At 44.7% G+C, this 26,604-nt stretch overlaps 4 protein-coding genes across 4 annotated transcripts in view; 2 read left to right on the top strand and 2 right to left on the bottom strand.

Moving 5' to 3' along the window:
• The first annotated feature begins 1,243 nt into the window (after positions 1 to 1,243).
• LOC133970780 (ER lumen protein-retaining receptor 3) lies at positions 1,244 to 4,749 on the top strand. Its single transcript, XM_062407833.1, has 5 exons — positions 1,244 to 1,651; positions 2,023 to 2,123; positions 2,646 to 2,804; positions 2,905 to 3,157; positions 3,532 to 4,749. Exons 1-5 carry the CDS (start codon positions 1,561 to 1,563, stop codon positions 3,573 to 3,575), a joined length of 648 nt encoding a protein of 215 aa, XP_062263817.1. The 5' UTR covers positions 1,244 to 1,560; the 3' UTR covers positions 3,576 to 4,749.
• A 13-nt stretch (positions 4,750 to 4,762) lies between these two features.
• On the bottom strand, positions 4,763 to 6,691 carry LOC133970757 (GTPase IMAP family member 4-like). Its single transcript, XM_062407808.1, has 2 exons — positions 6,389 to 6,691; positions 4,763 to 5,786 (listed from the first exon to the last, which is right to left on the bottom strand). Exons 1-2 carry the CDS (start codon positions 6,420 to 6,422, stop codon positions 4,771 to 4,773), a joined length of 1,050 nt encoding a protein of 349 aa, XP_062263792.1. The 5' UTR covers positions 6,423 to 6,691; the 3' UTR covers positions 4,763 to 4,770.
• Positions 6,692 to 6,984: 293 nt separating this feature from the next.
• LOC133970692 (ankyrin repeat and fibronectin type-III domain-containing protein 1-like) lies at positions 6,985 to 19,217 on the bottom strand. The gene is made up of 19 exons (XM_062407709.1): positions 19,086 to 19,217; positions 17,116 to 17,453; positions 16,522 to 16,798; positions 16,215 to 16,415; positions 14,714 to 14,827; positions 14,272 to 14,369; positions 13,799 to 13,889; positions 13,233 to 13,340; positions 12,665 to 12,764; positions 11,942 to 12,071; positions 11,736 to 11,855; positions 11,382 to 11,488; positions 11,165 to 11,279; positions 10,687 to 10,853; positions 10,014 to 10,191; positions 9,768 to 9,930; positions 9,505 to 9,671; positions 9,173 to 9,377; positions 6,985 to 9,005 (listed from the first exon to the last, which is right to left on the bottom strand). Exons 2-19 carry the CDS (start codon positions 17,275 to 17,277, stop codon positions 8,326 to 8,328), a joined length of 3,183 nt encoding a protein of 1,060 aa, XP_062263693.1. The 5' UTR covers positions 17,278 to 17,453; positions 19,086 to 19,217; the 3' UTR covers positions 6,985 to 8,325.
• A 2,281-nt stretch (positions 19,218 to 21,498) lies between these two features.
• Positions 21,499 to 26,604, top strand: part of LOC133970809 (meiosis inhibitor protein 1) — a 34,973-nt gene continuing 29,867 nt past the window's right edge. Inside the window, exons 1-5 of the mRNA XM_062407867.1 lie at positions 21,499 to 21,642; positions 21,819 to 21,942; positions 23,272 to 23,322; positions 24,364 to 24,437; positions 25,641 to 25,746. Coding sequence (XP_062263851.1) covers positions 21,499 to 21,642; positions 21,819 to 21,942; positions 23,272 to 23,322; positions 24,364 to 24,437; positions 25,641 to 25,746 — 499 coding nt within the window. The remainder of the gene's footprint in view (positions 21,643 to 21,818; positions 21,943 to 23,271; positions 23,323 to 24,363; positions 24,438 to 25,640; positions 25,747 to 26,604) is intronic.

Here is a 26,604-nt window from a genome sequence, read left to right as displayed (position 1 = left end):
TCTCTACAGTTCCTGTCTGCTGATCTGCCTCCAGCCACATGCTCCTCTGAAGTAAAACACAAATAAGAGCCGAGTGAAGCGGAATCGTTTAAAACATAAGAACACTTCTGCTGGAACAACAGTCAGCGTGAACATCCCAGTGGCAAATGAAGGGCCCAGGCTCTGTGTTCAGAAGCTTCAGGGGTGTAGAAGGAGGCCGGTGCTCTCCGGGGCTGTGTGGTGCCCCCTCACTTATCCGCACCATGCACCACACATGCACTCTGAGTAGGCTGACAGTGTTTCCTCTGTGACCTCAGGTGCCCCATGCTGGTTCTACTGCATCAAACATGAATGTAGGATGCAGGCCCGGCGGGATGTGTGCAAACCTGTAGGTTATAGTGAGAAGGAGGACGACAGGGGAGGAGGTGGGATCTGAGGGGAGACACCACAGTGATGAAAGATGGAGGGCGAGTGGTTTCTGATGGTGATTCACAGGACAGAAGAAAGGGAGGTGGGTGGAGAAACATCAGGAGAAGAGACAGAGAGTATTTTAAAACACTGGAAATCGTGAATGCTGCACGTCGTCAGTGGAGAGAGTCAAACCTCTCAGTGCATGATGGGATATTTACATGTTACAGATGATTGTTCATCATTTACCATGAGACACTGATGTCATCTACTGAATCTATTATCTGAGATTATCACAGTCTGATTATATCATTAAATTCTTACGTCTATTTACATTAAACCAGGCCAGTACATTCAGATAGATAGATAGATAGATAGATAGATAGATAGATAGATAGATAGATAGATAGATAGATAGATAGATAGATAGATAGATAGATAGATTGATAGATAAATAGATAGATAGATTGATAGATAAATAGATAGATAGAATAAAGTTCCACCTATTGAAAATGTCTTCCAATTGCTTTTTGCCTGCAGTCTAGCGCCACCTGCTGTTACCCTCAGCTTATTGAAGATGACTGAGGTTAACCGGAAAAAAATCAAGCAGCGGTGGACACGCAGGGATTTTGCTTTTCAAAATACAACAATATCACAATTTAACCAAACCCCTCTACGACTTGTTCTTGTCGGTGTACACGCGTGGAGCTCAGCCGGGACACACGTACATTTTACAGAAAAGACGCACGGAGGTAAACGACAGATGCAAGTGCGCGTAACGGCTAGGCGCGAGTTTTACTTTGAAAAACCAGAGCCGGAACAACGTCGCCTATGCCGGATCCGGGTTAGCTTGATTCTAGCTCCTGCTCTGTGAGCTGTCAGCCACGTCACCTCCTCTGGATCTCCTCTCCTCTGCACCTCCTGCTGCCACCCAGACCAGAAACCTCCGAACTTCCACCGTCACTCACTTTGTCCTCCAGGGAGTCGACCTGTGCGCTGCTGGACGAACCGGAAGTCCTGCTAGCCTTTTAACTGGCGTGTTTTTTTGTGGAGGCTAACTAACTCTGTCCTGTCTCCTGGGGACGTGTCAGGCCTGTTGTTGTTGTTGTTTTAGTATCCAGACTCTGTTTGTTGCTGTTGTTGTTGTTGTTTTGAAAGCACAACGTTAACAACATGAACGTCTTCCGTCTGGCGGGTGACGCGTCTCACCTGGTCGCCATCATCCTCCTGCTCCTGAAGATATGGAAGTCCAGGTCCTGTGCAGGTAGCCTCACACGCCACAGCAGCACCCCCACTGCTCTGTAACACTACTGGTATCACTGGGATTTGCATCACATTACACATGCACCAGTGCACAGACACACTAATCACTTTACAGACCTGCTCTAGATGTGCGTGTTGTTTGGTGTTTGCACGGTGATGAGGAGTTCTGCAGGAGTGGAAGCGACGTGGCAAAGTTAACGAGGCGTTCTGCTGCCTGCGCCACCTTCTGCACATCAGACTACATCTTTAGAACAAACCCACTCTGCCCCTCAGCTGCTTTCTGCTCTGATTCATCCAGAAACCAGCAGAGACAGAACCACGTCATCTGCACAGGTCCTGTTGTGATGGATAATCTCTTTTCTTTTTCTGTAGGCATCTCCGGGAAGTCCCAGGTTCTGTTTGCTCTGGTTTTCACCACCAGGTACCTCGACCTATTGACCGTCTTCATTTCTCCTTACAACACGGTCATGAAGGTAAGTGTGGACATCTCAAACACACAGATAAAAACACACACACACACACACACACACACACACACATGTTTCCTGTCCCTAACACAACCCGACGGAAAATATAGATGTGTTCTGTGTTTGACTCTCAACACCAGCTTGTGCTATGAAGCAGGATTTGTGGTTATCAGGGCATCTTCAGGTTTAACTCAGAGTTTTTGGTTTAATGAAGGTGGCTCACTTCCTACTGAGGTAGATCTCAACTTCGAGATAACAGACCAAACTGTTGAACACTCGCTGGAAAACCCGAGTCATTGATTTACAGGATCCTGACGGGGACCAAAGAGTTTAGGAGACAGTAACGTGAGAAATTCAATTTTTTTTTAGGTTAACTCGATAACTGCAACTCTTTTCTTTGTTGTATACACACACGGTTTCAATTTAAAGTTTACAAGTTAGTTGCTGACTCTAAGATCCAGAAAATGTCTGCATATGTGACCTTCACTGTTTCACTGTGGCCTCCTCCATGTTGCCCCCGGGTCTCAGGTGGTGTTCCTGGCGATGTCCTATGCCACCGTGTACCTGATCTACATGCGCTTCAGGAACACGTTCGACGCGGAGAATGACACGTTCCGCATCGAGTTCCTGTTGGTGCCCGTCATCGGACTCTCCTTCTTGGAGAACTACGCCTTCACCCCGATGGAGGTAAACAATCATTCTCACTAAACTTCATATTTATAATGCCTCCACTGAAAGATCGACTACAGCTAAACTCTCTTGTCTTCCTCCTGTTGCCTCCACCCAGATCCTCTGGACCTTCTCCATCTTCCTGGAGGCGGTGGCCATCATGCCCCAGCTCTTCATGATCACCAAAACTGGCGAGGCGGAGTCCATCACCACCCACTACCTGTTCTTCCTGGGCCTCTATCGAGCCCTCTACATCGCCAACTGGGTGTGGCGTTACCACACGGAGGGCTTCTTCGACCAGATCGCGGTGGTGTCCGGCGTCGTGCAGACCATCTTCTACTGCGACTTCTTCTACCTCTATGTCACAAGAGGTCAGTAGAGATATAAACGTAAAGTATTTAGTATAAACACTTTTGACTGTGGAGGCTTGTGGCTGTGATCCCTTCAGATCAGTGGAAGGAATCCAGAAGCTTTCACCTGAATTTCTGTTGATAAAATTAACTATTATCTGTTTTATTATTTGTTTTATTATAGTGTTGTTATATTTTCTAGAAATATTCATATAAATAACTCACCCCTGGGCTTAAGTTATTCGGTAGACAAAGAGATGAGTAGGAATCTGGTCACATGAGTGTGAATAGTGATGGGTGTTATTTCAGCTGGTAAACTGAGGACAGAGAGGAAGACTTTCACTTTTAAATCCTAACTGGTTTGTCTTCTCTTTCTGTCCCCCTGCCTGTCGCAGTACTTCGAGGAAAAGGGAAGATGAGTCTGCCGATGCCGGTTTAAAGCAGAAGTCCTCGGCAAACCACCGACCTGTGCCTGCGACCGCGCCGCATTTCAACACAGCCATTTAACTGTACACGTGTTTTTCAATAATGGGACTGAAGGTCTGCCCTGATTCTCAAGACCAAAACAAGTTTTGCAACTCTTGATATTGAATTTCTGTCCGACTTGTAGTTTGTGTTTGCGACTGTGCGTTTTGCGAGTGTGTGTGTTTATAATTTAGAGATGTATTTTTGTTTGTTCTTGTAAGACGGTAATGTGTAACTTGAGCTGTGTCCCTGAAAAGAGTAACACTATGCAAACTGTGTGTCGGTCTTTAGTTCCCCCTCTTTAGCTGCAGAGAGATAATCCACAAAATTATGTGCCTGAAAGTTGCGGTAGCCTTTTTGTACAGCTCTCAATCACATTGTGTTGAGCTTTAATTGCCACACAGTGTAGCTACAGATCCAGTTTTTCCTGTTGGAGAGTTCCCAAACACTTCTAGACACCACTGGTCTTTCCTAAGGATTTACAGTAATTACACATATAAACCTATTTGTAAATGTGGACCCTGTAATCGTCCATTGAGTGTCTTCCTCTTTGATTATGTGATGACACACTCTTTACTAACCATGATGTGCAAGCATCATTTTTCCTAATTGCCAACTATGTTAACTTTGACTGTTTCCTCTTTAGTCATCGTTGTATTTTTGTATCAAACATGTAAAGTTTCTTCATGGGAGAAAAAAAGGGCTTAATTCATTTGTATTTTTCCTCAATGGAACCAAAGATGGAACCAACAGCTGCTGAGAAGCTTTAGTGAAACATGTGTTCTTGTCCTCCCCGGGTCTTTGACTGTCCTGTTGTGTTGAGGTAAAATCCGACATCAAGGCGTTTTCAATATCTGTAAAATGTCTGTAGAGCGTGTTACTGACACAAAGGCGAATTGCACACAATTGCTATGACATTTATTTTATTATAACACATGACTTCAGTCAACTAAAAGGGTGTGGTGTTGTTCTTTGGACTGAAACTCACCAGAATGTTTACCCTTCTGTAAACTCCCCCAACACACACACACACACATGCATTGGCAGTGTGGGCTGAAAGTGCTGGTGCATCAGTGTTAAGACAAATCTGATGTGTGACACACAGTGGAATGAGTGAGTTGTTGAATAAAGACCATAACCCCCCCACATGTGACGCAGTCGAGTTTCCCTCAGTGCAGGAACGTTTTCCGGTGCTTGTACAACACCTTGCTTCCCTCCCTCACGGCCCCCCCCACCACCTTGGCAGCAGAGGTGATGGAGAGCGGCGACGCTGCCAGAGCCGCTGCCCTCTCCATCACCTTCACCTTCTTCACAACTTTCCCTTTCCCCTCGTCCTCCCCCATGATCCCTGCCCCCTCTGCGGCTCCCTTCCCCACCGCAGTCACCAGCTCGCACCAGAAAAGTCCCTCCTCCCTCTTCCTGGCCTCTTCCTCCTCCCTCCTCCTCCTCCTCTCTAACTCTAGTCCCTGCTCCTCTTTGACCTCCGCAAACTTCTGAGGGGACCCCAGTTGTTGTCCTCCCAGAATCCTCTGTTGTGCGTCCTTGATCACCTTCTCGGCCTCCCTAAACATCACGTTGCTGTAGCACCCGCCTCCATTGTTCTCCAGCATCTTCTCCACCTTCTTCAGCAGCTGCTCCAACTGTGGGGACTCTGTTGTCTTGTCCCTGTTATCGAAGACATGGTACCCTCCACGGCAGCTGCTGACAAACTCCAGCAGCTCCCTGCTCTCCTTCAGGAAGTCCCCGATGTGTCTGCCCTGCAGCTGGTCTCCCCCGGTGAACAGCACCACGGTGAACCTGCAGACCTCAGGACCAAACGTGGCCTTGATCCACTCCAGGGTGTCCCTCTCCTCTTTTGTGAACCTGCTGGGCTGCAGGGTGACTAAGAAGGCATGGGGTCCCGGGGAGGACAGGACGACACAGCGCCCCACCTCCGCCATGACCTCCTGAGGGGGGAGCCGTGTGTGGAGGAACCCCGGGGTGTCGATCACAGACACGCTGCGCCCGTGCACTGTCCCAGTCTCCTTCTTGCATTGTGTGGTCACAGAAGAGGGGGACACGTCGGCCCAGAAAGCCGACCTGCCCAGGATGGTGTTGCCCGAGGAACTCCGGCCTGTTCCCGTCCTCCCCAGCAGGACGAGCCTCAGGGATTCGGCCCCTGGTGGTGGGGATGAGGCTGCACAGACTGTGGAGCAAATAATAATAATAATCATTGTTTTGGTTCTATATAATAGGGATGATGTGTTTATGCCTCTGGGGACAGCCAGTGCCCGGACGTTATCAGGTTATCTGAACATCTCAAGAACGTCATAAGGGAATTTCTTAAAATTTTTTACAAACAATCAGTTGGACTCAAGGATGAACTGATTTAAATTTGATTGTCAAAGATCAATGTGACCTTTAAAAAAACATTTTCTCTGTTTTAAATTCAGGACAAATGTTCACTTAGTCTCACGGCTTAACTGATTTATATTTGGGTGATCAAAGGTCATAGGTCCAGGTCACTGTGACCTCACACAACATGTATTCAGCCTCTTGAACACGATATCTCAAGTCAGCCTTTATATGTAGACAACTTGCATTTAAGGATTAGATTTCAGTGGTAAATATTTAAAGTACATTTACAATGATGGTTATTATATTTGTTATTTGGGCTATTTTTATTTATTTAAAATTGTAAGGACCACAGGCTGTTTGGTTTGTATGATGTATATTTAAAATAGTTGTCATCGTATACATTTCAGTCTTAATGACAGTGATGATAGTGATGACAGTAAATCCACATACCTTCATGTGACGCAGCACTTTCAGATGACGACATCCCAACAGACGAGCTGTGATTTAAAAACAACAACCTTCATCCTGACGCCGATTCAACGACTATAAAATACCTCGTGTGTTTTCAGATGCACTTTTCCTTTGAATTATCTTTTTTTATCTATTTCCACAAAACCGCTAGAAGCAGCTGCGCATCTGTCGCAGTCCTGTGATGAGAGAGAGATGCTCCACTCCGCCTCCAAAACAAAAACCTAAAAACTACAACACTAAATAAGTTATTGAATAGAGGAGACTGGTTTCTACACCAGTGACTAACTGGGCATCCACATGTTTTCACTGCGAGTCCTGCTAATGTCACGTTAGTGAAATAGACGTCCTGCTATTAGAAAACGGAATTTGCTGTTGCAGTTTCTACTCTGACCACTGGAGGGCGGTATAATCTAATTCCATCGGTGCCACTCTTTAATGAGCAGGATAAAACAAAAAAATCAATTAATCAATTAATAACTAACAGAAGTCAAATAAATCAGAATCACAGTCTTTCAGCTTTGAGTTGTTTTTTATTACTAGCCCCAAAAATCAGTAACTTGTTCTCACCCCCCCCCCCTTCCCCCCACGCTGTAGTGAGTGTGATGGATGGTCATGTGATAGAACTGCTAGTATTTGAGTCTTTGCATACAAGAAGCTCTGCTGGACCGGACATTACCCTGTAACAGTTTTTTCTCCATTGCTTCAACACTTTTTTCCACACGCCCCTTTTTCCAGGCGGTTAACACACAGAGAAACACAAACTGTCCACACCTGCGACAAAAGCAAATATCACACATCACAATTTCCCTTCAATCACTTGTTACACAGTGTACAACAAAATACAAAAAACATCAACATAAAGAAGTTCAGACTCACTGTCATTTGTGTGTCTGTTACATGTTTCACCATCACAGTTGGAGCCCAAGAAGCACAAAAGATGTCTGATATTACTTTAGATGTGACCCTGCTGCAGTGCACTTTCACGTTCAAGTTAAATTTAAATATTACTATTAAACATAACTGACTAGTTTATCATCATGTGTATGTAAAGGATTGTCTCTGCCTTTTCAAGCAAAGTTAGATTTTCGAATGTTTAGACAGAAATTTGGCAGTACCTCTGAAGACCCCTAGAGGTCACTGAATCCCTGTTAAGGATCCTTTATTTACACAATTCAGTGTATATATGATGTAAGTATTGTGGACTTTGATCCATGTTCTCAAAGAGAAAAACAGACGTGGCATCTTTTAAACAGGTGGATGAAGAGCGACCGAAGATTTGTGCAAAGGAGCCTCAAACGGTTCAATCAGAGATTCATACAGCTGTGAACAGATGTTTTACTTTTGTCTAGCTCAGGTGAACAGAGAGATTTTTGGTCTTTGCATGAGGACCTGTTTTGAAAGTGTTAACGAATTGGTAAAAGAAAGCCTCTGCTACAGCTCGTAGGAAGGCGATGATGATGATGATGATGATCAAGTAAATTCCACTTTCAATATGGCTACAACCATACTACCACGTTTTTATTCATAACAGTAGTGTGGATGGAGTGACTGAAAAGACCCAATCAGCAAGTTGTGTGTCTACATCTTCTTTTTCCAAACTTCTCTGTTTCTGCTCGTCCAGACTCTGACGCAGCCCCAGAGTTTTAAAACTAAAAAGGCGCCAGCAGAGTTTCCAAACTTCTCTGTTTTAGCGGCTCTACAACTCCGGAGTAGTCTGGACGCCCGGTGTAACTGCAGCAGAGTTTTCACAGGAAAACATTGTAGTATGGATGTAGCCTAAAGGGGCTTTAGCATCCAGATAAACTGGAACTGATCCAAAGTAATTTCCAAACCTAAAACTCTACATACCAGTGACGGGCAGCCCACTGTGGTTTCAAAAGGACACAAGTTCAAAGTAGTTGCTGGTTGAGTCGATATCAGGATGAGCTGTTGGAGGGTCTGTCCCACTCCACTTGGTTTCTCACTGGAAAGTCACCACCAGTGGCTCTGGACACGCCGCGAGAAGCCGACGCATCCTGTTCTTGTGACGCCACATTCTCACCGTGGACCTCACTGCTGTTGTTAGAGAGCAGGTTGTGTTGGGAGAGACTCCCGGCTCCGCTGATCAAGCCTGAGTTCCCCAAGTCGAACAACGTGTTGTTTTCATCGATCCCCAGTCCAAAGCTCTCCAGCACGTCTATGACTGATGATGTGGGCGGACCAATGGAGATCTCCTCCTCGATGAGACTCAGTGTCGGCAGGATGTCCACTAACTCCGACATCTCCATCGGTCGGATTACCTCAGTGATCCTGGCAGGAAAGTCCTGTTCATTGTTGTATGCCTCCTGCGCGTCCAGAACTGTGAACCCTACGTCCATTTGTGCGACGGCACCAGGCTCTAGTCCAGACTCGATTAAAGCTGTTGCACATATTTCAGACGGGCCAATGTTGGTTATGTCCGCCGTTGATTGGCCGGTGATGTCCACAGGGTAACCTCCCTTTGCCACGCCCTCCATTGATGCCAGTTTGGCAAACCCTTCAGTAGCGACCGTGATTCCTGCTGGAGGGGAGACCTCCGCAGTGACGACGTTTGGTTGAGTCGAACTGACTAAACTCTCTGAAAGGGAAACAGGAAAAAAGTCTTAGTCCCTGATTTACAGCATCAGTCAAGAAAATGTCTGGACATTTTGGTCTGTACATTTCCTGGAGTTTGTCTCCATATATGAAGAGCGATTATAAGATTTAACCGTTTGCGTCTTATCTACACCCACATCATCCTCGTACCTGTATTGGCTCTCTGTACTTGCATCCGATTGGGCCACGTCAGTCTGACGTTCGAGCTCTCCTCCTCGTCCTCGCCATCAGGACGTGGCGGTGGGTCTCCGCCCATCACCAGACCCAGAGGCACCGCCCCCACCCACTGCTTGGACCGAACGCACTGTAGACAGTCCATGATCCAGCGGGCGTCCCTCCACACAAAGTCCAGACGCTGACAAAGCAAGAAAACACAGGTTATTTAATCTGTTGGGTGGCTTCAGTGATTGGTCAAATGTAGTTAAAGCCTTATCTCTTATTAATCTCCCTCATTGAGGCTAAATGTGCGTTCATGATCTCACATGGGCAAGGTCGGTGATGCAGTTCAGCCTCTCTCGGGCCTCCTGCACCTCCTTGGTGTCCAGCGCCTCCCGCAGAGCCTGCTGGGCCAGATGTGTGTCCAGCTCCAGCCTCACCCAGACCTGGCAGTACTGGGTCAGGAAGTCGCGTTCATACGTCCAGAAGTGAACTGGGGATGAAAAAGAAAGAGAAATCTCATCATCAAAAAGGAGAGAAAATGTGTCAAAGAGAACTTCCATCTATGGACCGCGGTCGTTTGTCCTACCGAGCTCAAAGGTCTGCAGAGGCATGGTGAGGCCAGGCTCCTTGGTGCCCATCAGGGGCCAGTAACTGGAGCTGAAGTCCTCACTGGGAGGCAGCAGCAGCAGCACAGACAGTTTTTCTCCAAACTGCAGCAGCTCACGAGTGTACACGCCATACTGGTAGGCCTATGGGGGACACGGCACAACAGAATATCAACATGCCGGCTTAAAGGAGCTTGTAGAAGGCGGCTGTTTGAGAGGAGTCTCACCCTGTAGAGGGGGATGTTGAGCTTGGTCAGCAGATGTGTGATGGCGGCTCTCAGGGACCTGATGAACTCCACCAGTCCACTGTTCTCCATCAGGCTCTCGTCCTCGCCGCTGAACAGGTTCTGGTTGCTGCCACTGGTCGCGGTGTAAACGTGACTCTGGAGCCACGCCCACTCTTCTCTGTGGCACAACAATGCAGCGAATTAAACATCAATATGAAAAGGAGGTAGAAAACATCTGCATTCTGTACATTGTGGCCCATTAACTCTAGTGGCCCTAGAATAGACCCTTCATATTTAAATATTTTACATTTACATCTGGAGCAGGTCTTCTCTACGGAGGCCGCCATGTTATTTACAGGAGCCCAAACTGGACAAACTAAACTCAAACTGAAGGTTTCCACAGGTTCTCTCTCATGTTTGCAACGGGAGGGTGATGTTAGGGGTGTTCAGCTGCCACATGCCACTTCACCACTAGATGTCACTAAATCCTACACACTGAACCTTTAAACTGCGCATTATTGTCTTCCTTTGTAATTTCAAAACAACTTACTTTGCAATATCCTTTTTAAAGCTGTACACCCCTGGTACAGTTTGCTTTGGAGAGCGCTTGTCAATGATAAAAGTATGATTTGCACGAGAGGACTTTGGATGGGATCAGCAGTGCTCGTGTTACCTGGACACGTGGGCGTTGTGTCGGACCCGCGTGTGGCACAGCAGATTGGGCAGCCTCTGAGGCACCAGGACCCGGATCTGTTCTACCGAGCTGCACAGTTTCAGGATGCCCACGTACAGACCCGGCTGGGCCCACTGGATGCTGTGCCTGTGGAGGGACAGCTTCTCCTGCCCAACAGAGAGACACATGTTGTTGCTGATTTGAAGAGACGTTATTCAGATGGAGTGTTGAGAGGCCTCTCTGTTTCCTTCATCTCATCTTGTTTTGTTTTGTTGTGGGTTCATTTATTCAAGTGCATGTCTGGGGTTGTTTCAGTTGTGCACAAACATGGCTGAATAATATAGTGGCGAGAACACTCAAACAAAATGACTTGAGTGTTCAATCAATTCTGCTGAACGTAGCTGTGTGTCCACGATGAAAGATGTTGTGTCTCTTATTTTACACACATTCACAAACACAAATAAATATCCAGCTTTACCCTGAGCTGTTCGAAGAGCATGTCCATGGCGGTGGGCTCAGGCAGGAGAGGAGTTCTGCTGCGGTTCTTTTCCAGACGGGTCAAAGGCATCCAGTGGAGTGGAGGATCAGGAGGACTGGGAGGGGAGTTAGAGTTAGAGTTAGAATCCTCATGGGCTCTATGTGGAGGGAATAAAAACTGAGGGATTAACAGAATGAAACAAAAGGCTCAGACTCACCTGGGAAGACTCGGGAACTCCTTCAGAGTCACCAGGAGTACGTTGCCCTGCCGGTCTTTCACTGGTTCGTAGTGCACCTGGCCCAGGTCCATCGTTCCCAGTGAAGACTGAGGGTAGAGAAAGGTGGTGAGAGGAGGTGAAACAAAAGTATGAGGATGCATGAATGAATAGAAATGAGGATGTCAGGGATTAATGCAGTGAATCTGAGGTTGTGGGGGGCACAGGTTTGGAGCCGGTGATAGAGGCAGCGGTCGGGAGAGTAGGAGAAAGAAGTGATGTAAAGAGGTAATTAAAAAAGCAATTAACCCATTGTAATAATTCTGATTGTGCTGAGTAAGCCGCTTAACTTCCTACCTGCAGCTGGGAAACGGCTCTTAAAATGTTGTGCCTGTTCTGGAGGAGGGAGGAGGGGGAGGAGTGTGCAGAGAACAGCGCCTGCTGGAGCCAGGGCACTTGTTGCCAGGCACAGGACAACTGCAAGAGAACATATACAGTTTCCATCGATTTCAAACTTCAATTCAAATAACACAACGACTGAGTAGATAACACAAACAGTTCACCTTAGCAAACCACAAGAAGTCATGGGTGATGGAGGTGGAGCAGCACTGGATCTCCACCAGCGGGATTTGATCTTCTGCCGTCACCAGGATGTTTTCCTTGTGGTAGAACACAGTTGCCAAGTACACGCCCCTATTCCGATCAAAATGAGAAGAGACCAAACACACAGATGAAATCAAATCATCAACAGAAAAATGAACAGGTAATCAAATATTCAGATTTATATTTGAGCTTTTGAAAGGCTTTTGGACTTTTGATTTACGTTTTTAGGACTAATGTCTCCTCATGTTTGTACTTTTGTTTTGAATATCTGGTCTTTCTTTTGTTGTCTGATATCGAACCTATATTGATTATCTGTCCCACCTTCATTAGTTTCATGTGTGTCTTGTTAACTTCTACTTGATTTAAAGTATTGCTGGGGCTCCACTCTATAACAGCTGCGCTCCCTTCTCCTCCGTCAGAGCCGTCCCATTTATCTACTGTGATGTGCTAAATGTGCTCCACTATAAGTAAGTGACAGTTCAGTCTGGACCTGTCACTTGTGACTCATCATCATCATCAATCTTGCGGCTGCAGCAACTTCAGAGCCACCTCTGCTCTTTCTTCAATAAGCTGAACAAACTCGGAGCTGGGACTCACTTTTCTGCTGTAATCACATCACTCCCAATGCCCTGACACCCAAACCCTCCCGGTAATTTGGGCAGGTAAGACAGATGGAGCGCTACCTTTGTAGGAGGCGAACAAACTTGGTGGCAGACTGGAAGAGTTGTTTGATGCCTCGAGACACAGACAGACGTTTGCTCGGACTCTGGGGCTTCGAGCTCTCTGTGGAGAGAAGGTGAGGAGGATCACATGGGAGGAGAATCACTTTATCTGCCAAAATAGATTCACTGCAAACGCTCTGACTGGGTGAAGGTGGTGAAAAGGTTTACAAATGAGCTGCAATGTAACTGTTATTCAATATGTTTTCTGACATTTCAGTGTATTCATTTATTCATGTACGGACAAAACAAGGAACAAAAACATGAGGTGTCAACAATACTCTGAAAATAAAATCAATTCCATTTGACTTTTATATTTTCCTTTAGAAACTTGAGATATAGGCAAAGTGCACAGAGAAGAGTAATAGATTTAAATACTAAAAGTAAGACAGATTTTGTTCTATTCAGTGATTTTTAGGATACTATATAACACTGAAAGCAAATATTGTAAAACTCCAACATAACAAATATGAATTTTTACGGTATGAAGTCAGAACCTAGATATAAGTGATCTTTATAATCTGAGTGTTACCTATGCAGTATCCTCTGTATTGTGGCTCTCTGGCGTCTTCCAGCAGTTTCCTCACTAGACCCTCGTGGTTTCTGGACTGTGACTTCACACCGATGCACTCCCTCCAACCTGCAGGGGAGGCAAGAGAGAAACCATCACTTTCATTTTCTTTTCAAATAGTCATAATCACATATAAAGAGGAAAGTAATGCAATAAAAAAGAGGGGCTGACATGTTGTTAACACCTTTACATCTGTTTCTCGCTATATAACTTTTAAGGGGGTTTGTTTAGTGTAGCGTGAGTTTCTGTAAATAAAATGTTCAATATAAATGAAATTGCCATTGCAAAAGTTGCAATGCAAGAAAGATTATGAGCTGAATTCTAACTCTGAGTGCCATGGAGACAAGGCCCACTGACTCACAAGGCCACCTTTAATAATTCATTAATCTAGCAGCCTTGAGTGGAATCACATCACGCTTGGTGTCAGCCAAATGATTTCATGACACAGGGACAAAGAGAACACAGAACGGAGCCCCTTCACGGTGGAAACTCCACATTCATCCAAGTTTGCAGTTCAGTATACTCACTGGAGGGGGCAGCGCTGGCTGGAGCGGAGCACTGAGGCGGACCCCATCCTTTCACATTGTAGGCACTCACTCTAACAAAGTAATGCACTCCCTGCATTTAGAGAAGCACCAGACCACCACATTATTACCATGCATTAACCTCATGAATCCTCCGTTCCCGGGACAAAGCAAATCACACACTGCTCTCATTGTGAATTCATCTGGTTAAGTTGAGTGGGACAAGTGTTCTCAGTGGTTCAGCACAGTGGATGATGATTGGGGAGACATAAATACAGTGTGTGTGGGTCAAGAGCTATCGTGTGTGTGTATTATACAGTATGTGTGTGTATAATTACATGTCACCAAACTATTTAAATATATGTTTGTATATCTATGTGTGTGTGTGTGTTTGCAGCTAGAACCTGTGAATGCCCTGCTGTTTGATTGCCTGTGTGTGTGTGTGTGTGAGTGTGTGTGTGTACAGAGTGACTTACCGTTATGAGTCCCTTGACACTATAGGAGGGATTCTTGGTCTCTGTAACTTGGGCTGAGCACAGGATGCGTTTGAAGCTGTCTGAGGAGCTCCACTCCACTGTGAACACACTGACAGATTATTCTCAGGCTTAACTCGACCCCCCCCGCCCCGTGCAGAAGTAAGGACTCTAGTGTTCTACACTGTCGGGGACTTGTTGCACCTGCGCTTAATCTGGCCTTAATCTGGAGGTCGTAAAACTACGTGTGAAGCAAACTAGATGAATAAATACAGAAGTGTTATACCTGTTGGACCAATCAGCAAATATTCCATCAATTCCTTTATCTATCCACACACTAGCTAACATTAGCAGGCAACAGGCCTCTGGTAGTTCTTTCAAGCTCAATGCAGCTATTTATCTATCCATCCATGGTAAATCAAAACTCCTGTTATCAATCACCTACCTCTGTAGCGTGTGATGAGCCCTATGTTGTCACCCTCCGGCTCCTTGATGGTCACAAACAACGAGGACGTGCTGGTCACCACGATGGACACGTGAGTGGGGGGGCCGGGGAGCTCTGGGGGAAACATGTGGGAGACAGAGCAGAGTTCAAACTGAGCAGTGATGAATTATAACAGCCGCCGACAACTGTGCAGCAGATGAACTCTGCCTGATTCAAACAGCCGCCACCTCTGTTGTTATTTGATTATTAAACCGTTGCCCTCACACAGATCTGACAGATGACACGTTTATGTTGGTCGTTAAATTAATTAATGGTGAGCAGCGACTCAGCTATTGTGCTCAGCCGCCTCTCTACAGTAACACTGTCATCATAAAGCAGTCAGGGAAGAAAACTGGAAGTGCTTTATCCAGAAATGAAATAAGAGCAAAGCAGAGATGTTTATACGGAGCAATTAGAGTAAGTGCAGAGGGGGACATTATCACATCATTCTGAAAAAAAACATGGGTTTGAACCAATGGAGAGATGAGTTGAGCCGGTTGGGGCGGGGAAACCTAGAGGCCCAATGGAGCGTAACATCGAGAACCCACTTTTAGAACGGCTCTGGTTCTGGATGTAAGTTTCCGAATCCTTTTTCCCATTAACGTCTGAGAAAATACTACACATCCCGTAGTGTTGTAATATTTTGTAGTTGTGTCTTCTTCTTGTGTAGGTGTGTAAGTTGTGTAACATTACTGTTGCCAGCGATGTGGTATCGGCTTTGTTACCGACAGGATTCATGAGAAATCCTGGTTGCTCTTTCTTAACGCAAAACGATGAAAGGATTTGATCGTGGCAAACATGATTGTTCATGGTTGTGGTTAAACATTTGCATGTTAACAGCAAACGTTGCTATTGCACCTTAGGATTCTGGGTAGTGTAGTGTTTCTTGTGGTCTCTATGGAGCAGCTAACAACGTTTCACAATCTGGTTAATCTACCGTGGATGGTAATAATATTATGGATGATAATTGTTCGGAGAAATACCCACCTACACAGAGGTAACATCAAGCCACTTCTTGGAGGTACTGCAGAGGTGGATACTTTTACTTGTTTGCGTGTGTGTGTACACTAACAACAAGGTATTAAATGTATGCAGCCACAGGCAGCTGGTGGAGGTGTAGCGGGCGTGGAAGAGTTTAGAAAGGTTGAAGCAAGGCAGTACGCTGAATTTTGAATGAGGTGAAACGAGTTGGAGAGAAACTTTCGAGAGGCCACCGAGGAGTTCAGTCGAGAAGTCACTGAAACTTAAGACAGTCGTTGGGCTGAATACCTGATGACTGCAGCATTTTGTCAGCAGTGATGCAGGACCTTAGAAAGATAATAGTTCTAACTTGTTGAGACAGAGTTCGAGGAGGACAGAAAATATCTGTATCACTAAAAGTGTTGACAGAAAGAAAACAACCCAGTTTGTGTCCGAAGCCCCGGGTCCCAGAAACGCCACCAGCTGACCCAACACCACTGACCTGTGTTGTGGAAATTCTCCCTCATGCGGCAGTAGAGCTGCAGCCTGAGGCTCCAGAGGCGGATGTGTCTCTGGATGTCAGCCTGCGCCTGAGGCCCGGTGCTGGTCCTCCTCATCAACTCCTTCTTCCGCTCCTCCACCCTTTTACCTGCCAGTGCCACCAGAGTGTCCAGCTTGAGTGCCCACTCGGCTGGTCGGCACACTGAGAGGAAGAACAAGATCTGAATATGATTTGCATTGAACTATGGACTTGTGACCTCATTCCAGGACAGGATTTGTGGTTACTTTTGGTATTTTATAAGACTTACAAACAGGGTTATGCCTTGCGCCGCCCTTCGTCAGCACATGGAGCAGAGGGGAGTTGTGCGTGAGGGCCGCCACGTCCAGGGGAACCAGGCCCTGCTCGCTCATCCTGTTCACCCCCTTCACCCGCTCTCTCTCCCAGTCCCTTTCTTTCCTCTCTCCCCTCTCCCATAGGCTTGCTCCTACTCCTCCTCTTCCTCCACTGCTGATGTGGTCTCTGGATAGCAAGCTTTGTACAGCCAAAGTGTCCTCGTTCTCCACGGCCTCCCAAAGGGTGGTGTACTTATGGGGAGCAGGAGGTAGGGAGCAAGAGAGAGAGAGAGGAGGACACGGCAGGGTGAGGGAGACAGATAGAAAAAGAAGGTTCATAGATTTATTTGACCAGAGAGGAAGGAGGTTTACTTTCCAAAGGAGGAGGGAGTGGCTGAGACTGTAATTAGGACATATAACCATAAATCAAATCATGAATCAAAGCCTCCCCTGGGAATTCACATTAAAACTGTATATATCAGCTATAATGAAAACCCAGTCAAGAGGACAGGACATTTCATTTCAGACACTGCACCTCCCCTCAAAATGACAATTAGAATATATCTTACAGCGTCTGCAGACTTGCTGAGGTGCTTGAGTTTGTCCACTTCCCCGGAAACAGATGACTCTCCACCCCTCAGTCTGACGGACAGGTTTCTGTATAAACGTTTGGGTGAGACGGGACCCAGAGAGCGCCGGCGCTGCGGGGGGTTCCTCATGGATACAGACATGACAGAAGAGGTAGAGGAGAGGAGAGGAAGAACAGGAGAATGGAGACACGTTGGAGAGAGTGAAGAACTAGTTGAAGGTGTGACGGATTGGTTAGTTCATGGAGAGAAGGATTGGAGAGGGAAGACGAGATGAGAAGACTGGAGGAAGGTGGAAAGAGCTGAAAGTCATTACAAGTCTGGAGGAGTGAAAATGAAACGAGAGGTAGAGAGAAGGGAATAAAAAAGGACAAAATATACAGTCAGACTCACACCCATTATTCTACATTAAAAGCAAACTGACTTGAAGGACGAGTACATAGGGAGCTGTTGTGTGGGTGGATGAATAGATAAAAGTTGCAAGATGAGAAAGCGCCTTGAAGCATTAACTAGTTTGCCTTCTTGTCCTTTTCTCTACTTTTCTATGATGTGGCCCAGGTTTTCTATTTGCTCTGAATGGAATCTCTCAGAGCCACAGAGCCAACAACCCTACATTAACTTTCTCATGTAGCAAAGCCAAATAAATGGCAATCTCAATATCAATGTGGCATAGTTTTTTGTCTCCTTAACAAAGTCAACAAGTGTCCTCTCTCATGTTTTGTCTTCCTTCTCTTTTCACAGCCCTACAGATAGGACGCCCCAAGCTTTCACATCCGAAGAGCATCTTTATCAAAACACAGGATAATAAAACTTTGTCATGTCTCTGTCTCATCACCGCTTTCCCGTCCAAAGGGGAAAGTGGATCGCCTCAAATTTCGGGGGCTTTTTCTAAATTTCATCCCTCTATCAAGTCCAGACCGGCCCCTGAGTGGTGCCCCTGTCCCTGCATGAGAATGAATACTCCCCTGGCTGCTGGTGCTATCTGAGGACACAATGAGATGTCTCCGGCCACAATGACGCCAAATCTCACAGGTGACACATTACCACTGCACATGCTACCTCACTGTGTGACTCAGTGGCCTGCAGAGTGTGCATGTGTCTGTCTTTAGGGGGGGGGGGGATGCTGGGGTATGGGGGGTTATACCAGCCCGTGTTATTGGTGTGGAGTCTTGCCCTCTTTGTTTGTTATGTCTTACATCAGTCGTGGAAAGTGCTGACGAGACATTTGAAAGAGGAGATTTAGCTTCAGTGTTTAGCTTCTTTTTTTGAGGCAACACAAGAGAGGCGACAAGGCAAAACACCTGGGAGGAGAAGTGTCTACAGCTGAGTGAATAACAGCCACAAGAGCAGGAGGGAGACGTGCACAATTAAAATGAAACCGAGCTGATGTATTAATAGACTCATTGATTCACTGTGGTTTTTGTTGCACGTCAGTATCTCACACTGTGGTGAAGTTCTTTTTTTTTTTATCTCTGCTAAATGCTACGGCTCACAGGTTGTGCTTGGAAACATCTGATGAGTAATACTAAGAATGCACCAGGAAATAATGCAGTACATCCATATGTGTGAAGGATTATGGAATATATGACTTACTTTCAACTGCAGTTAAATAAATTAAAGTTGTGGATTATTACCAAACTGCAAACTAATCAGATTATGCTTCTTTTTCTACATTAAACCACCAAGAGCATGATTCAGCATCACACACACAACAAACTAACACAACTCAAAAGTGAGTAACAAGATACAACACATCCTGGATGAACTTGAATTAATGTAATCCTGAGGAATGCTATGTGAATATCGTTATGACATAAAATCATAGACAAATATTAAACTAACATAAACTAGGAACAAGTGAAATTACCATGAAGTGAAACCAGGTAAAATGAAAAATAAAACTTCGCCCTGAAAAGTTAAATACTGAGTGACAACTTTCCTTCTCTTCTTACCGTCACTTTCCCTCGATGGTGTTTTCTGTCAGAGATAAAAACCTGCGGATCGGAGTTAATCCATCGTCCCGAGTTCAGGAGTGTTCACCTCTGAGGGTGAAACGCACCTGAACGCAGCACCAGAGACTCTGCCTCCACACGCACACACACACAAACACGCGTATGTGCACGTGCACGCACATGCACGAACGCGCCCGCACGTGCCTTGTCCCGCCCTCTTCCTACTTCTCTCTTCTTCTTCTTAGAAATTTGTGAAACCTTAGTTACTGTAGACATGTTGTTTTTATCTATTAATACTTAATACTTGTTTTTATATACATACTAAACTACTAAAACTACTCTGTTGCATATTAAGTTCTATAATATTTCAGAAGTAATTTACATTGCTCCACATTAAATATAATATCTGTATTAATATTAATAATGTCTTTATTTATATAGCAAATCTCTAAACATTGTTAAAAAAGTGCGTCACAAATAAAAACAAAAGTAAAAATACATAAAAAAACAAACAATACATAAACATAGAAAAGAATATACAAAACTATAAGAACTCTGTGTTTACATGGGGACAGTTAAAAGGTCACGGTAAGTGTTGAACATGTGTGGTTTAGAGGTTTTAAAGTTTGTTGTTGAATTGTCTTGCTGTGTTGTTGAGAAACTGTGTGTGTGTGGGGGGGGGACACAACACTCAGGTGCTTTAAGATATATGCAGTGAGAGGCAGGAAATCAAAGGGTCAGCAATGGAGTGGAAAATGTTTGCATGTCACGGCTTATGAAGTCGTCCTCGCTCGTGCTCGGACCGAAGCTGAATCCATTTCTCTCTGAGCTGCACTGGGCCCCTGAAGAGTCATCTGTGTGAAACGGTTGTCAAATAAAGCTGACAGATATATGAGAAGGCTCCCACCTGAGCTCTGAGGAGGGCTCTCTGTCTCTCTGTCTGTTGGTTCCTCTCTCTCTCTCTCTCTCTCTCTCTCTCTCTCTCTCAGGGGCCAATACACCTGCACAGTCTGACGGATTGAGCTCCTGTTCAAGTCCAGATGGAGACTTTAAAAAAACGAATATCTTCCCCCTTGCTTTCACAGGTCTACCTCTCTCTCCTCTCATCAGCTTAACAAGCCTTTGACCACTTCCTGCACACACGCAGAGTGCACTGCGCCTTCAGTGGGTTTGCTGGAGCACAGCCGTTGTGTCAAAGGCAACTCGTGTTACACACTGAAGAACTATGAGAGATCAGCCTCGTGCACACAATCATGCACACACACATGCACACACTGCAACACACACTCGCACCGAGCTTCATTTCATGTCGTGCAGAGAACTGTGTTTAAGCACAGAGAGATTATACATTGACATGTTGGTCGTGGCTGACACTCCCCCCCCCCCCCCCCACACACACACACACTCGTATCATTAGACCGTCTCTCACTTGCCGAGAGGCTTTTGTTGTCATGGCGATAACCGAATCGTGGCTTTCACAGTAAGTGATGCTGCAAAACAAACTCGTGCATCCCACCGCACACACTCACGGCTTATTATTCACCCCTGACGTTCATTAGAGTATAAACTGGTGCTGGTACTTTATTTGGACGTGAATTATATAAACATTTGGCTGAAATGTGAGATAACGAGCTCTACACCTTGAACTGTGGCTGCACTTTACTGCTGCCTAAATAAATGAACTCTGCAGTGGGAGAACAAACCATTGAGAAGAACATAAAAATAGAAGTCGAGCTGGAATAAGAATGTAAAGTCTCTTATTCTCTGAATCTTTTCTGACGGTTTGGAAACAGCTTCACGTTCCTCCTCATTCGGTTTAGCTCTTTAATTAACCTTTTAATCTGAAGAGGTCCACTGAATAAAGACTCGCTGAATGCACCATCTTTATCACTTTTTAATAGTGTAGAAAAATAAACAGCATGGACATCTATCATTACCTAACCCCTCAAGATATATTTTGGTATTATTCATTAATTTTAATAAACTTGTGTTTTTTTTTTAAGGAGGAATATATTATCAGTGCTCTAGTACTTTTTACTTTTACACGTTTTTTATGTACACTAAAACAAAAGTGTTCAATAAAGTTTTGATTGAAAAGGGGGATTGTAGGCTAATGGCGCCATTTTGCATCACTCATGTGATTTTGATCTCCTTCATAAATTTATCCATCTAATTAACTAAATTAAATGCACATATCGTAGCTGAGGGCATCATCATAACTTTTCTAGCACAGTTCAGGTAAGTTGCTAATCAGCTGGTAATTAGCGAGCTAACAAATAAACTGCTTCCCTGTGAGCTCGTTACAGTAGCTAGCTAGCTAGCTAGCTTGTTTTCCACCTGTGTGAGTTGCACTTTTCAACTTGTGTTGATCAGCCAGGTTGTGCGTTTGCTTCCTTCAGGTGACGGGACAGAAATGACCAGCAGGGAAATCGTCCATGATAAGATCCACTTCAGACACGACCCCAAGTGGAGCCGCAGCCTGGTGACCTCAGAGAGCGGGGGGCTGCTGGTCTGCGTGGCCTGTGTCATGGAGATGATCGAGAGTGACGACATGGCAGTAAGAGCCCGGCTCGTCTTATTGACATAAAAGTGAATCATTCCACTATGTTCATTTGGCCAGATGGTGAATGTTAAGCTAAAGATGATTATTATCCACTAACACGTCCACTCCCAGTCACTTGTTTGTACTGGTTTTATTGAACCCTTCTCCCTACGTGTGTCTGTGTTGTACAGTCAGTGAGGAAGTCCTTCGCCCTGTCTGGTATCACTGAGGTGCTGAAGTGTTCTCCAGGGGCCATGAGGGAGCTGCTGCAGCAGGACCAGCGAGTCCTGATGCGTTTCACAGCCTCACTAATGGGTGAGCACCAGTTATTAGTTAGAAAACAAGAGGCCTCTGCAGGAACGCAGGAAACACAGATTCTCCATCTGACACTTGAGTTGTGTTTCCATCTTCTTGGATCTCTACCTCATTCTTGGAACCTTGCTGTTCTGCCAGGTCAGAGATCGACAGACAGATCTTATCACTTAACCTGAGCTGCAAGCTACACGGTTGTTCACAATAGTAAATTTTATTCCAGTTTATCAATACAATAGAAAAAAATTCCATAAATAACAAAGACATATACTGTTGTCCTCCGTAGCCATTCCATAGTTTATTATCATAGCCGACCCACTATAATCATTCATGTGGATTATGGTCAGATGTTTTATTTGTGTTTAAATGCTTTTCTCTATAAAAGCTATCTGTAATAATCTTATGTTTGAAGAAGCTCCAGTTAAGTTGTGGAACTTTGGCACAAAACATCAGCGACTGTCAAATAAAACAGAAATAAGTCTAGAAATAAAATAGGAGGGGAATTCAATTGAAACATAATGTGAAAGCCTTTTGGAGGAATAGACGATTATTCTTTGTGCTTGTTATGTATGCATTTGAATACGCTGCCGATGGCACAGTTAGACAAAGTCTTCATATAAAACTCATCACATTAGGCCAATACGCAGGGAATGAATTGGTATAGAACTCATTCTCCACTGCTGCTGTGATTATACCACAGTGCGTTTGTTATGGTTTGGCATCATTAGAGGACATTGCCGATACTTTCCCGTCACTTGATGAATTTCTCTACGTTATTGCTGCATTAAGTATTTGGGCCAATACAATTTTACTTCTAATCAAATTAGTGCCATGAGCGGATATAGGGTAGAATGCTTTGTTCTGTAAAGGCACTGGCCAAATATGACAAGACATTAAAAGAGGCATTACAGTGCTTGTGGGATGTTGTTCTGAACTCAGCTGCAGCGTAATCCAATTTAAAATATCCCTTGTATCCCCCCCACTACACATTATACTTGTTTACATGCTTGCAGGGAACTCGCTTTGTCTAAATCTAATCCAACACACAGACTATGTAACATCTTTGACTCTCACACATCTTTTATACACACTAGTTTTAGGACTCTTTAGGATCAGTTAGAGCCCAAAGCTCCACAACTTAAATCCCCATTTAATGTGTCTGTACCTTGCATCCTCTAAAGCCGGCACACCCCTACTGCTCGCCCCTTTTTCCTGAATCAGTATTCTAACCTCATTTTTCTTATCATACCTCCATGGCACCTCTGTACATTTCAATGTGTCTGTGAAGCCTGCTGCTTAAATCTAAGCGTGTCATTCTTGTTCTGTCCCCAGGGATGCTTCACACCGTGGAGGACGTCAGCGCCCTGGAGAAGGTTCAGCAAGGTGAACACATTCCTCATATTCTTCCATTCACAGGCACAGACTCTCTGGGCAAAAAATATATAAGATGCAGATAATTTGAAAGTGCGCACACATGCACCCGGTCGTTTTCTGAGACCTGCACACACACACACCCTTTGTGACTGGGATAATGGTCGCTGCTGGTAACTAAGGTAATTTTGCATTGACTCCATAGTACCATTATCTAAAATGAAATTTTTGAAGGCTTTGACCTCCTTTTCTCATGCTGATATTCTTTCATTTCTGCGCCTTGCACAGCTGAAGTACTTACTTTTCTCTATGCTGCTATATGCAGATTTGTCTCTATCTTCTCTTTAAGTCGTCTGTAGCACACAGACATTTGGTTTCGCTGTAACTAAGCCTTTTAAAGTGAGGATATGTTTCGGAAACTGCAAATGACAGAATGATTTCATGGTAGCTGTCTTTAAATGCCTGAGGAATCACTTTGCTGCAATAGTTAGTCGAGTGTTTTGAATCTGACTCTGCTTTTGATTCATGCACAGTTAATGTGCATGTGAAGAACAAACTGTGAACCTAATTTGAGCTCTATAAATAATGCATGCTTAATATCCCTATATGTGTGAGGAGACACTTTTTGAGAATCAATGAAGTAGCCCAAGCAGTTAGTGAGATCTGTGGTTTTACCTGGATTGACCTGGTGCTTGTGACGATGACGTCAGAGTTTATGTTAATGAATAATATGAACTGTTGATAGCATACAGAATACTGACACCAGGAATCTGTGAAGAGCAACACATGTTATCACAGTAACTGTCAGTAAGATAACATGTGCCACTGTCATAACATTGACTTAACAAATCCCCAAATGAAACAAAGAATTTAAAAAACGATGATTACTCATCATTTTAAATTAAATATGCACCTCAGACTGTCGTGGTGCTTTTCAGGAGATTGCAGAGATTTTCCTAGAAGAGTGAACCTGTGTTCAACTCTGATGTTTATTTAATGAATGCTTATGTGTGGGTTTCTGTTTGATGTGTGTGTCTGTGATGCCTGCGTCAGTGCTGGTTCAGCTGCTTTTAGAGCTCCAGAGCGAGGTGTCATTTCGCTTTGTTTTGGACGAGATCGACAAACAGGTGAGACAAACACATTTACAGACACACAAAGAGACATCATCCTCACATACAGGCACGGGAACACACTCAACATCGTCAAATTTTAACGCCACTTGTGTAACTAGCAGCGTATCCTCCGAGGGCTGTTTAGTAAACAGACACCGTTTGCCCCCCCCCCTTGCTGCTGTTGTGACACCTCTGGGGGAGTAGTGGAAAAAGCTTCCCTTAGCAGCTGATGCTGCAGGTGGTAAACAGTAAGGCTCTGTATACTGATGATGACAGAGATGTATAGCACCAAGTACAGGTGCCGACAAGTCTGATTTACATAACTAGAAAAGAGCCTAATTAGACCATTCTCAGGGAAATGTATTTTAAGAACCCTCCATTGACTCTACGAAGATTTAATGACTGAGAGCTGGAAAAAGAAGCAGATTTGTCCTCTAACAAAGAGAGTATGAATTCAATAAGTGAGTGGCTCTGCAGAATAAACAGGAGTGTTTGAGTTGAGTGTTAAAGTAGTTGCAGCAGGATTTGTTGTCAACATATAGTAAACAAGAAATAATGAATTCCCTTGAAAGCAGATTTTTCTGCCTCCTTACCGGCAGGAGCCAGGAGCCAGAGGCATTATGTTTTCTGCTTTTCTGTCTGCCGGCGTGTCTGTCCATCTCATTCTTATCAACACAATATCGCAAGAACACCTTCGGGGAATTTTTCAAATGTGGCACAATATGTTCTCTTTTGTATTAGTTTTTGTATTTTGTTAAAGGTCAGTGTCACTGTGACCCTCCCAAGACATGTGTTTGGTCATTGGAATACATCAGCAGAGGGATTTCTTTCAAATCTGCTAGAAATATGTTTACTTGGACTCAAATATTACCTGATTAGATGGATTGCATCCATCTAGAGAATCTGAAATCAGTAGAAATTAATTAAACCATATCAAACTAAATTATGTCGGTTGGGATTGCTGCAAAGCTAATAACACAAGAGCAGCTGAACCCAAACTACAAACTAGAGAGAGAGAAACCAGTTGAAACCAGCAGCTTAAATAGCTGAGGAGCAGCAGACATGGGATAACGAGGCACTTTCTCTTCCCTCCAAGGGAGAAACAGACCAAACCTGAAATCACACTGTGTGCGTCTTTGCCATTGCCTCCAGACAAGGTCCTTTACATAGTTGTGCGTGTGTTGTTATTGATTTTAAATGTGTGCGATCTTTGTCCAGCTAAGTGACCAGCACAGCCTGAAAGGTTTCCAGCCCACATTCAACCTCTTGGGGACTCTGGTGGAAGCCGGCCGCAACGTGGCCAATATTCTGGTGACTCAGTACGGTGAGACGATTCAGCAGACACCCAATCACGTGTCATGTCACGTCATATAGCATCTGATGTACAAATAACCACACTAGTGTGTCTTCATGTGAGTTTAGAACGTTTTAAAGCTCATATCAAGAACTGAGGGGAGTTGATATGCAGCTTATTCAGTGGATGAACTCTGCAAATGATTTCATCATCCACATTCAAGCCTTTCTCAGTAATGGATTGAAGAAGCTGATGTTATGTGTGAGGATACTGAATAATGGACCCAGGTTAAGCTGCAGTTACCTCCATGAATCGTCTTTTAGCAAGTAAAGCATATCAGTTTTTAACCGACTGCTCTGTAGCAAACCCAGATCGCTGACTTCCTTGTGCACATAAATTTTCCCTGAGGAGAAGACAGATGATCCACAGAAAGAATCCAGTTGTGACACAAAGTCAGCTCAGGTCCGATGGCTCATCACGCTGTCACAGTTCAAATAAAAGTTAATTCTGGGTCCGTTCACCTCAGACGCTGAGATCCAGCAATTGTGACGATACAGCATATTTAGATTTAGGTTATTTTATCTTAATTACATAGAAACAGAATCCACTGCACGGCTGGAACACTCCTGTAGGCTGCACTCGATTCCAAACCCTCTGCTACCGTGAAATTATGAGAAGTTACAAAACTCTATTTTACATATCCTGTGCACTGAACTTTCTCAATTCAATTTCTAGGGCTGTTCTAACCTTTCAGTTTCACTCCGGCTGCGTGGAGATAACTGTGCTGTGCCCACACTTAAAATTCTGTCCGCGCCGCCACTGCCACACCAGCTCATGGCGAGAAATATAAAATTACAAACACACATCCAACTGTTCCCCTGAAATCCC

This window comes from Platichthys flesus, chromosome 16 (genome assembly GCF_949316205.1).
Source record: "Platichthys flesus chromosome 16, fPlaFle2.1, whole genome shotgun sequence".
NCBI classification, from domain to species: Eukaryota; Metazoa; Chordata; class Actinopteri; order Pleuronectiformes; family Pleuronectidae; genus Platichthys; species Platichthys flesus.
The sequence above is the reverse complement of the archived record's forward strand: the minus strand, read 5'-3'. Positions and strand labels throughout refer to the sequence as shown.

Coding starts and splice junctions, on each gene's coding strand:
- LOC133970780 (XM_062407833.1), top strand. CDS start 1,561: ATGAACGTCTTCCGTCTGGCGGGTGACGCGTCTCACCTGGTCGCCATC. Junction 1,652..2,022: donor GAAGTCCAGGTCCTGTGCAG/GTAGCCTCACAC, acceptor CTTTTTCTGTAG/GCATCTCCGGGAAGTCCCAG. Junction 2,805..2,904: donor ACGCCTTCACCCCGATGGAG/GTAAACAATCAT, acceptor GCCTCCACCCAG/ATCCTCTGGACCTTCTCCAT.
- LOC133970757 (XM_062407808.1), bottom strand. CDS start 6,422: ATGTCGTCATCTGAAAGTGCTGCGTCACATGAAG. Junction 5,787..6,388: donor AAGTGCTGCGTCACATGAAG/GTATGTGGATTT, acceptor TTTGCTCCACAG/TCTGTGCAGCCTCATCCCCA.
- LOC133970692 (XM_062407709.1), bottom strand. CDS start 17,277: ATGTCTGTATCCATGAGGAACCCCCCGCAGCGCCGGCGCTCTCTGGGT. Junction 13,341..13,798: donor AGCCAGCGCTGCCCCCTCCA/GTGAGTATACTG, acceptor CCTCCCCTGCAG/GTTGGAGGGAGTGCATCGGT. Junction 9,006..9,172: donor AGTACAGAGAGCCAATACAG/GTACGAGGATGA, acceptor TTTCCCTTTCAG/AGAGTTTAGTCAGTTCGACT.